At 37.4% G+C, this 16851-nt stretch overlaps 1 protein-coding gene and 1 pseudogene across 1 annotated transcript; both read right to left on the reverse strand.

Annotated features, from left to right (window-relative positions):
* Positions 1-11025: 11025 nt before the first annotated feature.
* Positions 11026-12274, reverse strand: LOC112455917 (annotated as a pseudogene).
* A 3749-nt stretch (positions 12275-16023) lies between these two features.
* Positions 16024-16695, reverse strand: LOC112455918. The gene is made up of 4 exons (XM_025018135.1): positions 16640-16695; positions 16401-16558; positions 16163-16331; positions 16024-16035 (listed from the first exon to the last, which is right to left on the reverse strand). The coding sequence occupies exons 1-4, from the start codon at positions 16670-16672 to the stop codon at positions 16024-16026; spliced, it is 372 nt and encodes a 123-aa protein (XP_024873903.1). The 5' UTR covers positions 16673-16695.
* Between the last annotated feature and the right edge of the window lie 156 nt (positions 16696-16851).

Genomic DNA, 16851 nt, shown 5'->3' on the forward strand with positions numbered 1-16851 from the left:
ACATGTAAAAAGATTGGGTACGTCCCTGTAAAACGAAATTTATACCAAAAAAGGAATCATCTTTAATAATAATAATAATAATAATAATAATAATAATAATAATAATAATAATAATAATAATAATAATAATAAAAAACATCGAATCTTTGGTTGCATCAGTTGTATTCGTTGTCGTATCAGCTCTTCGTCACTTGGTGTAAATACATACTTACTTATTATCTTGGTCATTTATTATTATTTCAGTTTCCTCCCTTTTCTCTATCAATTCGTTAAGTATATTGTCAGGTAAATTTTCCACATCGAATTTAAGACCAGACAACTCTTGGTCTATTACAGAATAACCAGGTTCTCTGGACGTCGATGTCAATGGCCTGTAATGAAATGTGGTACATGTAAAAAAGTTGGGTACGTCCCTGTAAAACGAAATTTATTCCGAAAAAGGAATCATCTTTAATAAAAAAAAAAAAAAAAAAAAAATAAAACAAAATTAACATCGAATCTTTGGTTGCATTGGTTATTATATTCGTTGTATCGGCTTCCATTTCTATAACAAGCTGAAAAATATATAAATTAATTTTACTTTCCTAAATCTTTTTTTCTTCCATCAAATAGATATTACAGTATGTAATCTAAATATAAATGTAGGTAATATAATTTTAAATTTTATGCAAAACTAATATTTAAGTAAACATAAAAATCTTAATTTCAAATATTAATTAAAAAGAAACATGTGTAAAAATTGAAAAATACTTCTGGCCTTTTCTTGGGTATCTTATTCCCTTCAGCTTCCAATTTAGCACGGGCTTGACGACGCTTCAATATCCGTTTATACTGTTTTGCGTTGAGTGGTTTATCTTCTTCCAGAAGCTCAGCGTTAGGTAACGCTACTCTTTGGAACTGTGTTTGTCCGCTATCACCTGGCACCATCTAATTACAGAATATGAGACATGGTTTATTAATAATTGTGGCAATAAAGCATTAATAATTCCTAATTCTCAGAAAGTTTATATGTTAATCAGTAAATAGGAACACAATAGACAATGTATGCGTATGTGTGTGTGTGTGTGTGTGTGTGTGTGTGTGTGTGTGTGTAAAATTTCTTACATTTTTTCGAAATTACTCCAGATGGACATTGATCGTTTTACACGCACCGTAAGATCACTGGTCGCACTGCTTGCGATTACGTGTTTTCGCAATAGCACAACATTGTTTCGTACGGAACTCAAACTGGTCACCGCACAAATCACAAGTAATTAATCCTCTCACACCACATATACACACGCACACATAATTACTGTATAAATTCTATGATTATTATCATATTGACCATATCGACGTTCCCTGCTTGTAAAACTGTTGACACAGGACTGCCCAAAGGTTGTACCGGGGTTGTAATAGCTGCAGTAATGTCAGCGTGTGACGTTGTACCAGCAATTTGAATAAGATTATCATAAGGATTTGTTACTGTAAATAAAAGACAAGAAAAACAAAATTAGATAAAGCTACACAAAACAGATACGTATAAATACCTCACAACACTTACCCGTTGGTTGCGCTTGCTGTACTTGGCCTTCCAACTGCACGGGTTGGTAGATGTAAGTTTGTCTATCGGGAGTTCGAATGATTTGTGGGGTCTGTGGTTGCTGAATAACTGTTGAATAAATAATTTGTTGGCCAGTGCCAGCCAGACTAGAAACTGGAACAACTTGGATCTGTCCATTAGGCACCGCTACTTGTATCGCCTTTGGAAGCATCACAGTTGGTCCACCCTGGCTTATCTGAACAACTTGTACAGTTCCAGTTGCATCCACTACAAAAAACGGTTGTACTTCGGTGAGATGCAGGTCCATGGTAAATCCTCGCTATAATAATAACAGATGTTTTCATCAAGAAATATATATAAGAAAGTTATACATAACATAATCAAATTTATATATTTAAAATAAAATAATAATGTTTATCTTAAAGCATCGGCCGTTTATGTAAAACTAGTATTCATATTGCTTTAACGGTGCGTGTCCACCTGCGAGTAAAAACTCTCGAGAGCAAAGAGAGAGAGAGAGAGAGAGAGAGAGAGAGAGAGAAAGTCTCGAGAGTCTTTCCATTGTATAGCCGTTAATTTTATTTATTTGTCAACCGCGACAATAATAATATCGTCTTTTGTTTAATTTAACATTTTTTCTACGTTCGAAACGTTATGTGTTTTAATAAGATTGCTTCGAAATTATATTAAATCTTAAATTAGAACTTGTTCATTAGGCACCGCTACTTGTATCGCCTGTGGAAGCATCACAGTTGGTCCACCCTTTCTCATCTGAACAACTTGTACAGTTTCAGTTGCATCCACTATAAGAAACGGTTGATCTTCGGTGAGATGCAGGTCCATGGTAAATCCTCGCTATAATAATAACAGATGTTTTCATCAAGAAAACTCTCGAGAGAAAAGAGAGAAAGAGAGAGAGAGAGAGAGAGAGAGAGAGAGAGAGAGAGAGAGAAACTCTCGAGAGTCTTTCCATTGTATGGCCGTTAATTTTATTTATTTGTCAACCGCGACAATAATAAATAATAATCTCGTCTTTTGTTTAATTTAACATTTTTTCTACGTTCGAAACGTTATGTGTTTTAATAAGATTGCTTCGAAATTATATTAAATCTTTCGTTTTCCCTATGCAGCAACGATAAGAAACAAAATATCAACTGATTAAAAAAATACATATTTAAAATAAAAATTTATCACAATCCATGAGTAATCTCGAGGAAATAAAGATAAATTTCATCGTGTATTGTCTGTCGAAATTATTTAAATTATGTTTTATATATTTCTTTGTATCTTCAACGAAGTATAATACATAATTAATTATTAATTATTATTGCTCTTAATGACTTACCTTAGTTTATTATACACTTGTATGCTGATTCAGCTACAATTCTTTTGCAGCAATTAATTATGCGCTATTGCAACGAAAGCCGTTAATATGAAGGATAGTTCAGTAACTTCGACCCGTGCGTCCGATCATCTCGAAATAACACCGAATAAAGTAACTGACTAAAATATGGGAGCTCGATGTTTTGATATAGATACATACATATGTCATGTATACAAATGTCAAATACACTACAGTGCCTCACACAACTGTTCGACTCGTACCGTTACACATTATTTTGAATATTTGTGGACAAAGATATCTACAGGAAGATCATAGATCACAAATATGGTGTTTGTTTATAATATTGAAGAATCGACTCAAAGAAGAGTCGTTTTTGTCAGTTGCACTTCTTTGAATCAGTCAGATAATATCTATATAATACATTAGCTTGATACCGTGCTTCGCTACGGTAATTAACACACATTTTACCCCTTTTCACTTCCTTATAGAGGCCGAATTTCTAAAAATATTTTTTAACACATGCAATAATAACAATAAATATATATGATATACACAAAGATACATTTAATCCTTTAGCTGTATGGGAAGTATGTGCATGTCGTAAAAGTTGTTTCCTATTTGCAAAAGATATGTATATATGTATATTAAATATCCTTAAGAATTGATTATTAAAAAAGGCATATATATATAAATGATGAAATGATAAAATTTCAATTTATGTTTCAAGCCACACGCTAGTATTATTCAATTTTGCAACATAGTTTTTTTTTAAGATATAAATATACAGCTCAAAAATATAAACAGAATTAATTATTAATATTAATTTTATTATATAAAGTTGCATTAATCTATAATTCAACGTACGACGAACAATTTTTATTTTAAGCGCGTCACAGTTAAAAGATTATTAATCAAAAATCAATAAGTAATGAAAAATCATAAAATTTACCTTGGAAATTTGTTTGTTAAAATTAATAAACATTAGAAACGATACTTTTTATCATTTGGCTTGCAGCAAATGATCTGTAAGAGCAAAATTACATATTTATAATTAATGTATATGATAAATTTATTTAAAGAAAATAGAATATATATATTTAAAAAAAATGTTATTACTTGGGTTTTATTTTATCAAAATGTTCTAAAATATATTCAAGGATCACATTGTTGCGTGCATGGTTTTGAAGAATTAAATTGAAGATAAAAGCATGCTCCTTATCGTTGATAGATATTGTTGCGCTCGCCGCAGTTCGAGATCGCGTCACTACACCCACTCACTCACTCACTCGCGCAACCAGCACTCGCGGGCAATGAAGTGACACAATATAAGATGGTAAGGACTCGCTTTAATAGTACACACGAAATACTACAGAGATTCGAGCTGTCACGTTCGCACGAAGTCCGCCGCTCGAAAACAAACAACAACAGAACATCACAGGAAAATCAATAATCCATATCAGCTGGTCGTCAGGGACGATTCTCAACTCGCCGCTAGCACGGGCGCATACCGGGCGTCTCGGACAGACTCGCACGGGCGCAACACTGCCCCCCCTTCTTCTCGATTGTCGTCCCGACAATCAGGAAGGGCAGTCTCCAAGCGGTTTCTCTTTTTCCCGCAGGCTCCAGGACTCCGAAACGATCCCCGCCCATTTCCGAGCTGTTGCTACGGGTTTCAGGCTTCGCTTCCTTCGTCCAACCCGCAATTTTCCGTCCTATCTTATAAGACGAACTCACAGGAACCCGCTTCCATTGCCCCGACGTTGACTTCCTCGTCGCCGTATCCCACTTCGTCGTCGATGTCACTCTTCCAGTTTTCGGACAAGGGGGGGGGGAAATTTCCTGAGGACCTAACGTCATTTAGACTCCCCAAGTCCCTGCCTCGGCATTTGCCCAAGTCCCTCGGGAAACCTCAATTGAAAACCGAGGGAGAGGCAGTCTTCAGTTAGCTTTCTTCCGAGAAGATGTAGCTAAAACTCAATTCCTTAATGATGGATTCTCCTTTCTTGAAACTCCCCCTTAAACAAAACAAATAACGTATGCAGTAACTTTTAACAAAATAATAAGTTTTTTCTATGCATAAATTCCCTTCAATAGATTACGAAGTTCCGATTTTACTAACAACTTCCCACCAACCTCTCCGAAAAAGGAGCTAATCTGTCTGCATGTACTACCTTCTTTTTGTGTCGAGGTGTCTTCTGAATACAATACACTACATCACCTAATCTTTTCACAATTTGAAAAGGACCTTCCCAATTTCTTTGCAATTTTGGAGCTTTCCCTATCTCTCTACGAGGATTATATAACCATATTTTTTGAGACTCCTGAAAAAGATTTTTTCTAGCTCTTTGATCATACCAGTTCTTTACTTTAGAAGACTTAATTTCCAACTTTTCCCTAACCTCGGAATGAATATATCCTCTAATTTTTTTCTTAGCCTCCCGATAAAACTTCCTTCTAACTTATGTTTCTCCTCTCCGGGAGGATTTCCTCGCAATAAGTCCAAAGGTAATCTAAGATCTCGGGCAAAATACATTTCTGCAGGAGTAACGCCTGTGACCTCCTGTTTCGAAGACCTATACGCTAAAAGAAATAAGGGAATCCACCGATCCCAATCACTCTGATTTTCGGAGACGTATTTGGCTAGATAATTGGTTATTGTTTGATGCTGCCTCTCAACCTGTCCGTCGGATTGTGGATGCAATGCAGTAGTCCTTGTCTTTTTAATTCCAAAGAGTTCCATTACTTTCGCAAAAAGCTTTGACTCAAAATTCCTCCCTTGGTCCGTATGGACTTCCAAGGGAACCCCATGCCTGGAGACAAATTGATTAACAAATGCTTCAGCCACTATTTTCGTTCTAATACTCCTCAAAGGGAAAGCTTCTACCCACTTGGTGAAACAATCCACAATAACCAACAAATATTTATTGCCCGATTTTGTCAAAGGGAGAGGACCAAGTATGTCCATTTGAACTCTTTCAAAAGGAACCCCAACATTGTAAATTTGTAGTGGGAATTTTCCTTTTCCCGAAGGGCCCTTTTTAGAGACACAGATCTCGCAAGACCTACACCAATCCTCTACGTCTCGCTTACAGGTGGCCCAATAAAATCGCTTTCGGATTTTCTCAAGGGTTTTATTAACCCCAAAATGACCACCTGACGAAGAATCGTGCGCCTCTTCCAAAACCTGTTTAATTCGTTTCCGGGGGACTACGAGCTGGTAAATCCAAGACTTTAAATTAGGAGCCTCCCATCTTTTGTAGAGAACACCATCCCTCAAAATAAGAGCGTCCCAATAAAAAAGATAAATCCGAGCTGAAATATCTCTCGCAGAAACCTCAGTATGGGATGGGCGTATTCCTGACTCCTTGCCCCTATAAATCGTCGCAATACTAAGATCCTCTAGTTGGTCTTTCCTCCATTCGTCCAAAGTTTCTCCTTTTAGAATTATACGCGCGATTGTTTTCGGCTCCCCAGCATTATTTCTTGCTACCCTCTCACAAAAAGTACAGTTATCTTCTTCACACTGACGCCTGGAAAGACCATCGGCGTTTCCGTGTGAAAGACTTTTACGATAAATTATTTCAAAATCGTACTGTTGGAGCCTTTCCAGCCAACGAGCTAATTGTCCTTCCAAATCTTTGAAGGACATGAGCCATCTAAGAGAGGCATGATCCGAACGAATAATAAACTTGCGTCCCAAAAGATAATACCGAAAAGATTTAACCGAATCTACTATCGCTAGCAATTCACGACGAGTTACACGATAATTCCTTTCCGTCTTGCTCAGCACGCGACTAAAGTACGCAATGACTTTCTCCAATCCTTCCTGCCTTTGAGACAAAACTGCGCCGATTCCAATGTTGGAGGCGTCCGTGTCCAGCACGAACTCACCCTCCCCTTTTGGAAATGGAAAGTACAGGGGAGGACGTTAACACTTGTTTCAAACTTTCAAACGAATTCTGACATTCTTCTCCCCAAATAAACTTCACTTGATTCCCGGTTAACGTGAAAAGGGGTTTTGCCAAAGAAGAGAAGCCCCTAACAAACTTCCGGTAGTAAGAAGAAAAACAAAAACTGCGCAACTGCCTTTTGGTATGAGGGACCGGCCAATCTTTCACAGCAGAAATCTTATCGGGATCTGTCGCGACGCCCTCTGCCGAAACCACATGTCCCAAATATTTTACTTTATTACCAAAAAGTACACATTTTTTAGGATTAATTTTCAGATTAGCTAAACGTAATTCAGAAAATACTTTTCTTAAATTTTCTAACATTTCTTCGAAACTTTTACCAAAAATAATAACGTTATCCAGATAGGTCAAACAAATCTTTGATAACTTCTGAAGAATTTTTTTCATTAACCGTTCAAAGGTGGCAGGAGCGTTACAAAGACCAAACGGCATCACAATAAACTGCCATAATCCACTTCCAATAGAAAAAACCGTTTTTTCGCGGTCTTCCGGGCGGATCTTAATTTGCCAATACCCGTTTTTAAGATCAAGAGTAGAAAACCAACTATTGCCTAACAACTGATCAAGAATATCGTCTATTCAGGACATGGGAAAAGAATTCTTCCTGGTAACTTTATTCACTTTCCGAAAATCGATACAAAAACGAATTGATCCATCTTTTTTCTTAACCAGCACAACTGGCGAAACCCAAGGGCTACGTGATTCCTCTATCACACCCTGCTCTCTCATTTCTTCGATAATCCGATCAACCTCCCCCCTCATTCGGATAGGAATACGACGGGGAGTTTGTTTAATTGGGGTAGAGTCCTTCAGATTAATTTCATGATTAACAATTCCACAGTTCCCTGCAACAATTTTTTCCGAAAAGACGTCCTGGAATTCATTTAAAAATTCAGCAAAAGCTTTCTTCTGTTCTTTACTCAGTTTTTTAGAATCTCTTTCGAAAAACTCTTCTAAGAAGGAAGGGACTATTTCAGAAGAACCTTCTATCCGAGAACAATTCAAAACCTTTCCGACATCCCGCCTTGATTTTCCAAAAACCGAAACAAAGATTCCATCTAGGTTAACAATTTTCAAGAAATCTCCACCCAATAGACATTCATCGCTAATTTCCGCTACGTACATAGAAATCTTTTCAGAGAATTCCCCGATTTGAACTCTCACCTTGACCTTAGACTCAACTTGAACTCTCTCTCCCGTAGGATAACGAAGAAAACAATTTCCGATCTGAGTCTCCTCATCAAACTCTCCAAGGAACTTTTTATTTACGATAGAAACATCGGAACCCGTATAAATTTTAAAGAAACAATCCCTCCCATTTAATTTGCCCTTATAACAAAAATCACAAGAATTGTATTTATTACTAATAGAACGAATCACAACGTTCGGGGCTTTATCTGCGCAGGTTACTCTCCCCCCGCCGAGAGCAACTAATCCGCGTTTCCCTTTTCCGTGTTCCCGGGGCACTCGGCCCGGAAATGCCCGACTTTTCCACAAAGCCAGCACTCTTTGGCAGTGGCACGGTAACGGTTATTACGGTAACTGCTACCGTTTTCCTCCTTTTTCTCCTCTCCCTTTTCGTCGCTCCCGTTTTGCAGCGCGGGCTTTTTATTCTCTTTTTCAAAATTTTCCTTTCTCTTTCCGAACCCCCCAGAATTCTCTCCGTAAATTATTTTAACGGCTTTCGTCCTCTCAACCGCTAATTTTAAGGAAGTCACGCCCTCTAGCTGAAGGGTCCTTTTCACAAATCCGTCCGTTAATGCCGAGATAAATTGCGCACACGCAATTTTATCTCGAATCGCAAAGGGACATTCGGGATACGCTAAACGTACAAGCCTTTCTAATTCGGAACCGAGAGACGCATAATCCTCTCCGAATTTCTGTTTCCGGTTTGTAAAAATAGAATAATAATTTTGAAAGAGGTGCCCCTCCCCGAAACGCAACTCTAACTTTGATTTTAACTCTGCATACTCTAAATTATCGACATCCTCGACCGAATCTAAAACCGAGCGCGCTTTTCCCCTCAGACACGAGGCCAATGCGATGGTCTTTGACTCGTCACTCCATTGATTCGCACGCGCAATTATGTCAAATTGCGAGAAAAATTCCCGCAACGGAACCGTCCCATCGTAGACATCGGGCTTGAGCTTGTAACCAAGCTCCGTGCGCGCGACGCTCTCGCCCGAGTTAGTTCGCGCCTCGCTCACTCCCGGATACACGAGATGGGACGCCGGACCCAAGCGCGAATCACTCGCCCCGGGAAGTTCACAACGCGTCCCCGCATCACCGATATCCCCAGACGCTCTATTAATGGAGGGACTTAGCTGGATTTCCCGTCGAAGTTGGAGTAGCTCCTCATCCCAACGCAGCAGCTCCGCCGCATGAATCGCCTCCCTCTGCGCCTGCTCCTCTCGCATCGCCCGCATCTCCAGGAGAACCGCCTGAAGAGTCTCCGCTTGGGTCACGGGCTGCGGGGCTCCCGCTGAAGGAGTCGCGGCACGAGCCCTCTTCCTCGAAGGAGCCGCCGTCGTGGCTATCCCGCCTGTTTCCTGGCCGCTCATTTCTGCCGAAAACGATCGTCCGATCCCGGACGAGCCCCCAAAAATGTTGCGCTCGCCGCAGTTCGAGATCGCGTCACTACACCCACTTACTCACTCACTCGCGCAACCAGCACTCGCGGGCAATGAAGTGACACAATATAAGATGGTAAGGACTTGTTTTAATAGTACACACGAAATACTACAGAGATTCGAGCTGTCACGTTCGCACGAAGTCCGCCGCTCGAAAACAAACAACAACAGAACATCACTGGAAAATCAATAATTCATATCAGCTGGTCGTCAGGGACGATTCTCAACTCGCCGCTAGCACGGGCGCATACCGGGCGTCTCGGACAGACTCGCACGGGCGCAACAATATCTACAACTATATATAAATATGTGTGCGTGGGCATACCCAACACATAGACGCGCACAAATACAAATTATGAGATAATCGGGATCGTAAAAAGAGGTACAAATGAGTATTAGGATCCGCGAGATGTTCGTTCAATTCAACGGCGGCAAGCTTCCATCAGCATGTAGAGGTACTTTCGATTTTTAAAAGTCTTAAAAAGTTTGACTACAAAATCGCAATCCGCTTCGCTCATAATCCTTTTTTCTGACATAATGTGCTGTTGCTGTCGCGACTCGACAATCTGCGCCTTCTTTATTTGCTTCAGAACGAAGGATCGTGTGCTGTCTCCGGCAATTTGAACTAATTCTACGTGCAATATCGTTTCGTCTGTTGAATTAGCAGTATCGCAGAAATTAATTGTTCGTTGCTGTTGATACCAAAAAATAGAAACTTTATTAGTTTATAATGGTATTTTATATATATATATATATATATATATATACATAAACAAAATAATGTAACGTTATATTAGCACTTGTCTACAATCGTCGCGTATGGTAGACTATACGGGTCCTAATATTATTATGATATATAACAGTCTCTGTATATACATTATTTCTACATTATTATATAATAAATGATTGGGCATTTAACATTACGATGTCCAGCAACATTAACAGCAATACTTTTCTAATTTATCCAGCCGCTCCTTTTCTTCATTTTTTAACGCGTCCTGACAATGCTACTCTAAAGAAATGCAAGGTGCTCATTGTATCCCAGCCGACATATATATCCGTGTAATTCAATCTCTTTGTTTAATAAGGCTGTTTAATAAGGCCTAGAATAAAGAGAAGTAATTAATATAAGCATACAACTATATTCAATTATCTGTATTTAGTACCATTTAATATTTAAAAGTATACCTGATCATTTCATAATAGATATTTGGCCTCTGTATACGTCAGTTGCATTAAAAATAACAATTTAAAAATATCCGAGCTAACCCTGCAAGATATCAGAATGAGAAAATTTAGACATCGTCAATTTGCATTACACGTATTTTTGCATGTAAAGATTGAAGAACAGACTTTTGCATAACGCATAATGCATAAGAAAATTGATTGATCCATATATATGTGCATAAAGAAATAGACCAATCCATTTTCTTATCCTTATACATTATGCGTTATGTCGTTATCTTCGGCCTTAACACATTCTCTAAACACATCTTTGTGACGAATACCTGTTTTGAGCCAATCAGTCAGGCATATCTATAGAGAAGGCACAACAGGTTTCATTAGGTCGATTTTCTTAATAAACTTCTCGCTCTTTTCCGTAATCATTGGCTCGGATGGCGGTTGATCTCGCTCGTCCTTTGGTTGATAGATATATTATTATATTCTTGAAGCAATGGACATAAACCTAGCAGAAAGTGACAAAAGTATTTTCTGATACCAAACCACCCTAGACAAACATTCCATCGTTCTTACATGCTAAATAAAATTAATAACGAAATAATCTTATATACATGTTATATCAAAAGAAAAAAAATAATATATTTTATTATCTTATTACTAAATAATAAAATTTACCAAATTATTTCTCACATCTATTTCCACCTTTTGCGCCAAAGGACATAACAATAAGTGTCATGTGCGACAGGAGTAGCTTTGCCACTGTTATATAATTTATTGAAATATCTCCGTCTAATTTATTCGCTAGCAATACCTGAAACAGAATAATTTATGTTAAATAATAGGAAAGGAAAGGAAAAATTAAGTCGATTAACGATTCATTTAACGAAGCATACACGAAACAATGCGCTAGTTATACCTGGAACACTAAAATGGGAACAACTAGAAATGTATACGCCACCGCCGAGTGCAAGGATTTGAGGTCCGCTTCTGGCGGGCATTGATCTGCGGCGTTCTCAGTAAAACAGCGGCGAATACTATCGCGTACAAAACAGCCACTAAAGATAAACAAAGGAGTGCCCACAGCGGCACGAACACAACTTCCCAGCTCCACGTTATAAAGCTGTCAAATCTCAAAACCAAAAAGATAAACTGTAATACATTCACTGCGCGAAACAGTTCCAGTTCGAACGACCAATCACGTTTTACAGCCCAGATGCAAACCTAAATCGTAACACAGATCAAAAGGTGAGAGTACACGTTGATAAAAATGCTGGCAGCAATTTGAAAAAGTAGTTTATACTTACTGCAATTGATACTATTGAGATGAAAATCAAGGATATGAACACCAGTATCCGCAAGTGTCTCTCAAATTCCAATTTGTCGCATACTAACAACTCGAACATCAACAAGATTAGGTGCAATGCCAGGGTAATCAGTATCGCTTTATAATGTACGCAGGCATCCCCTTCTAATCTCGCGTGGGGATTTCTACTATCGTGGACACAAGGCTTAATAGGCCTCCAGGAATGCGGGCGCAATCGGCATCAACGAAACCGAAACCACTAATCATACGCAACTGCATCAACTTATACCATAAATTCATTGCTTCAATCATAAAGTTGCGAAACAATTAAACATATTATAGTTAAATTTGTAGTCTTTATTATTATTTTATTATACAACATTAAGTAAAAATAGTTACAAAAAAACTTTATTTGGGCTTTAAGATATTTTTAAAATGACGTCTTTATACATGGTCGTAAGGCGTCATTTTTTACGTTGACGCTTGACGCTCATTTTCAGCAAACAAAAATTTTTAGAAAAAATGAAGTTATATTTATTCAGCATCCAACGCTGACGCTGAATCATCGTTGATCGTCAATTGTTGTAAGTTGTAAGTTGTCTCCTCTGTCAAGGGGGAGCAGAATGGAACGAGACACTCGCACGGTTAAAATACAACCCAATCAGCTGCTTACACATAGAACAGTTGTCAACGTTCCTTCTTATTCTGCAACACTTTCCATGCATCATGGTTCGCTTCATCAGCTGGCAATAATGCGGTTTCATCGGTGGGGGTAGATGACAGTTAGCATCTCTGCACGCCTGTGCATGCGCGCACAGTATGTATAAAAGTTTCTGTGCATTTGTCACTGAAGAGCCATTATCAAAAGCAAAGCCAAGTTTTTCCATCTGGTGCGGATGACCGTCCTTATCTTTACAATTTACACATAAATCGAAATCCTGTAAAAAAAGCGCAATTACAGTAAGCATAAAAGTCATGAAAAGTGGCAAAAGTATTTTTCTCCAAAGCAATCTAATATACATACGTCACAAACTGTACAATGGTATCTGACGGCAATGAGATCCACGTGACGTTTACAGTTATTGCAAGTGTAAGACATGTTGAAGGAAAAACAAGGTGTGCTTCTCTTCTTCCGTTTTTTGGCTCCTGCCTGTTGTCAGAGATCAATATGAAGAAAACGAGAAAGTAATCTGTATTTACATATATATGCACGTGTAACAGGCACTATATTGCGTAATAAAGATTTTTCCGAAGTATACCCCGATAAGAAAAATCCTGATAGAAAACGATAGAAACCGATACAATTTGGAAAAAAATCTTAAGCCAAATCTACAATAGGGGTATTCAAATAAGGTAAAGTTTAACGGTTTGACAGGTTATGTCAGGTTAAAAAGTTAATTTTTAAACTTTTAACCTAAAGGTTAATACGATAGGTTAAGCATTCGTCTTCGGCTAAACTGACATGCTGTACGTGTGGATAGGTTAGGTTAAGTTAGTGGCATCCTGCATTCAGTGGTGAAAGCTCTCCTATTCCACGATCTAGCAGCTTACATTCTAGCAGCACTGTAAAGGTGCGTTCATATCGTATATGTCCTGGATCGCGTATTATGATCAGCTAAGTGTGGACGGGGTGCCGTATATATGTAAATACCTATTCTTAGCTGATCATGATACATGATCCAGGATATGATACGGTGATACGACACAAGTCTGGACGCACTTAAGTCTATTCTGTATCTGTAACAATAGTGTCATTATCGATATGTCATTGCGCAGCTTTTTTTACTATCAGCGCAACGACAGCATCAATAACGACATTATTGTTAATAATTACAGAATAGGCCTGCTGGGTACGAGTCTACAAAATGCCAAGAAAAAGCTGTGTGGAACCTGATGGAATGAATGTCAATTTCTATTACCTATTGTATTACGTTAAATAATTTTTAAATTAATTTATAAAAAAGTACGGAAAAAAAATTTGAAAACTTTTTTAATCTCATTTAAAGGACCAAAAAGTCACGTGTAGTGATTAATCCTCGCCAGAAGTGGACTGAAGAAATGGAGAAAGCGATTTTAGATTACGCCAAGGATGGCATATCCATAGGAAGACAATTCGAAGTAAATGGGCAAAATGGCTATTACATCAGTGAATATTCAAATACCCAATAAACACCGAGCATCAATTACATTGCATCTATAATTTCTCACTCAACAATGTAAATGTAATATAACACATATGTTATATTGCATTTACTTTGTTGAGTGAGGAATTGTAACACAGATGCAATGTAACTGATGCTCGATGTTTACTGGGTATATATTTAAAACCTTCATTTATATTTAAACATTTAAAATGGTTTTCCAGAAGCCAACCGCACCCGAGTACTACAAAAATTTCTTACGCATTCACCAACTTCCACTTTTTGAGAATATTAACAATGCTAAGCTTGTTCAACATATGAAGAATATGAAGGCATCGTACAATAAAGCTTTGGAATGGCGAAACAAAACTAGACAAGACATTCTTCAAGAAAATGTCGAGACAGGAAGTGATACTGTAAAAAGTATATATGATTATATGATTTATTAAGCGTTATATGATTCATTCGTTTTATAAACTATAAGTGACGTTTATGATTATGCTTATCTGATACATATTTTAACTTTTAGTGGAGCTAATCAAGCGTTGTAAATTTTTTTTCGAGTTGGACGAAATCCTCGGTGACAAGCCTCACATCAATCCTCCTTACATCCATCATAGTGATGATATTGAGTTGGATGGTGACGGAACAAGTTTGGAAATAGAAACTGATACAAATAATGATACAACTGTTGACACACTCCTGAACACACTCCCCAACCTACCTGATGATATAGATGCTTTGAGTTTTCAAATTATTGAACACGTTGTTGAAACACCCACTACATCGACGTCAGAGGATGAACCTTTAAAGAAAAGATTACGAAAAAGCCCTATTAAGTCTGCTGCAGCGGCGCTAGAAAATTCTCTGAAAGCAAGAATTGTTGTTGAAGAGAAACGTCTGAATTGGGAAAAGGCAAAGGAGGTGCAGATGCATGCTGAACAACAGACACGATTCCAAATAGAACAAGAATTTAAGCAGCAGCAATTAAAGTTCGAACGTGAGAAGTGGACGGCAGATATAGAAAGACAAAAAAAAAGTGAAGACCGGCAATTTGAACTTGAGAAGTTAAAAATTGAAAAAGATGCAGAGCTCCAGAAATTAAAATTACAGCATGATCTTGAGTTGGAAAAATTAAAAATGGGTATTGAATAATTACCAGGGAAGTCTCTGTATAACCCTCGAAAGATCGCGTGGGGTGTAGGCTACACCCTAGCTATTTTATTTTTATGATCACGACATGGAAAAATTTTACGATTGCTGAAGGTCTTTTTTTTTCATTAAAATTAAAATTTTTTTATACTACAGAAATTACATTTAAAAAAAATAAATTTAAAAAATTTTATAAAATGAAGAGAAAAGTAAAGAAAATTTTTTTTTGTTAACATTTACGAGGGAAATACTTTAGGGTGTCACCTACATCTTATGCAACTGTTCCTATTTCAACTTTTGATGCGATCGTTCGAGAGATAATTATGATAATTATACAACATTATATTCTGTTTTATAATAATATAAATATATATTTTATATAATATAAATACATAATATTATTCATATTATTTTTGTTCCATTTTTATTTTCTGTATAATCTTGAAACAAGGGAATAAAATGGTAACTAAGAAAACTAAATATTTCTTTGCAAAAACCACTGGAATAAAATCTCTCTTTGGCAGTTATTTTCACCTCTAGTCTCATCGTATTGCAGCTCCTGTTCGAAGTGATGAAAAACTTGTTCTACATCGAAGTTGTAGTCCTGTGGTTTTGGCTTAATAATGTTATACAATACTATACAAGTTATAATCCACTGACATGCTCGTCGATGTCCTTTGTTCTTATTTATTCGAACACGCAAGGATCGAAGACTTCTAAATAACATTTTTAAAATTCCAAATGCATGCTCGATTTTCACTCGTTTACCTGAATACAATGTTTTGTGAGCAATAGGATAATGTTCTAAATCATAAACATACTTGTGTAATAACGTAATTAATAAAATACTTGAAAAATGACGGTTGAAACGACGCCTATCTCTTCGTGTTCCAACATTTGAATTTTCTCTAAACGGAGTCACTACGTATCGATTACAGCGGTAGGCTGAATCTCCTGCTATCCATTGACCGTCTGATAAGTAATTCTCTGGATGTAGACCAATGGGCGAGTTGGCGAAAACTCTAGCATCATGTGCACTAGCCGGATAACCTACTGAGACACTCCTAAATAGCAAATGATTATCACAGATTGCATGTATGTGTAGTGCGTACTGCTGTTTTCTACTAAAATACGCTTCATGGTCTTGCAGAGGTGCCTCGAACAACGGTATATGTGTACCATCCATGTAACCAATACATCCTGGAAGCGAGTTCATCATCGTTGCGCAAATGTGCTTGCGTTCCAATTCGCTCGGCCAAGTTATGTATTTTTTCTCTACAGAGAGCAGCGCCTGTATAAATATAAAAATATAATATTAATTTAAATTTATAAGTTTAATAATAATGTAAAGAAATAATTATCCTTGACTTACCGTAATCACACGTTCAGTGCACAAATGTATCATTTCTGCCCCGCTTATTCCAAAGTGTTCAGAAATCCTAGGAAATGACGTACCTGAGCCATCATTTCCAAAGCGATACAAAGCTATTGCAAGTTGATATTCTATTGAAAAAGACTTGGAAGTAGACAAGGACTGGAAGGTAGTGGTATCACTCACGATATTTAGAATTTGTCCAAATTTCT

This window comes from Temnothorax curvispinosus, unplaced genomic scaffold (genome assembly GCF_003070985.1).
Source record: "Temnothorax curvispinosus isolate PA1 unplaced genomic scaffold, ASM307098v1 QBEX01006525.1, whole genome shotgun sequence".
Taxonomy (NCBI): domain Eukaryota; kingdom Metazoa; phylum Arthropoda; class Insecta; order Hymenoptera; family Formicidae; genus Temnothorax; species Temnothorax curvispinosus.

Coding starts and splice junctions, on each gene's coding strand:
- LOC112455918 (XM_025018135.1), bottom strand. CDS start 16,672: ATGATACATTTGTGCACTGAACGTGTGATTACG. Junction 16,559..16,639: donor GCACTGAACGTGTGATTACG/GTAAGTCAAGGA, acceptor ATATTTATACAG/GCGCTGCTCTCTGTAGAGAA. Junction 16,332..16,400: donor CCTCTGCAAGACCATGAAGC/GTATTTTAGTAG, acceptor TTTGCTATTTAG/GAGTGTCTCAGTAGGTTATC.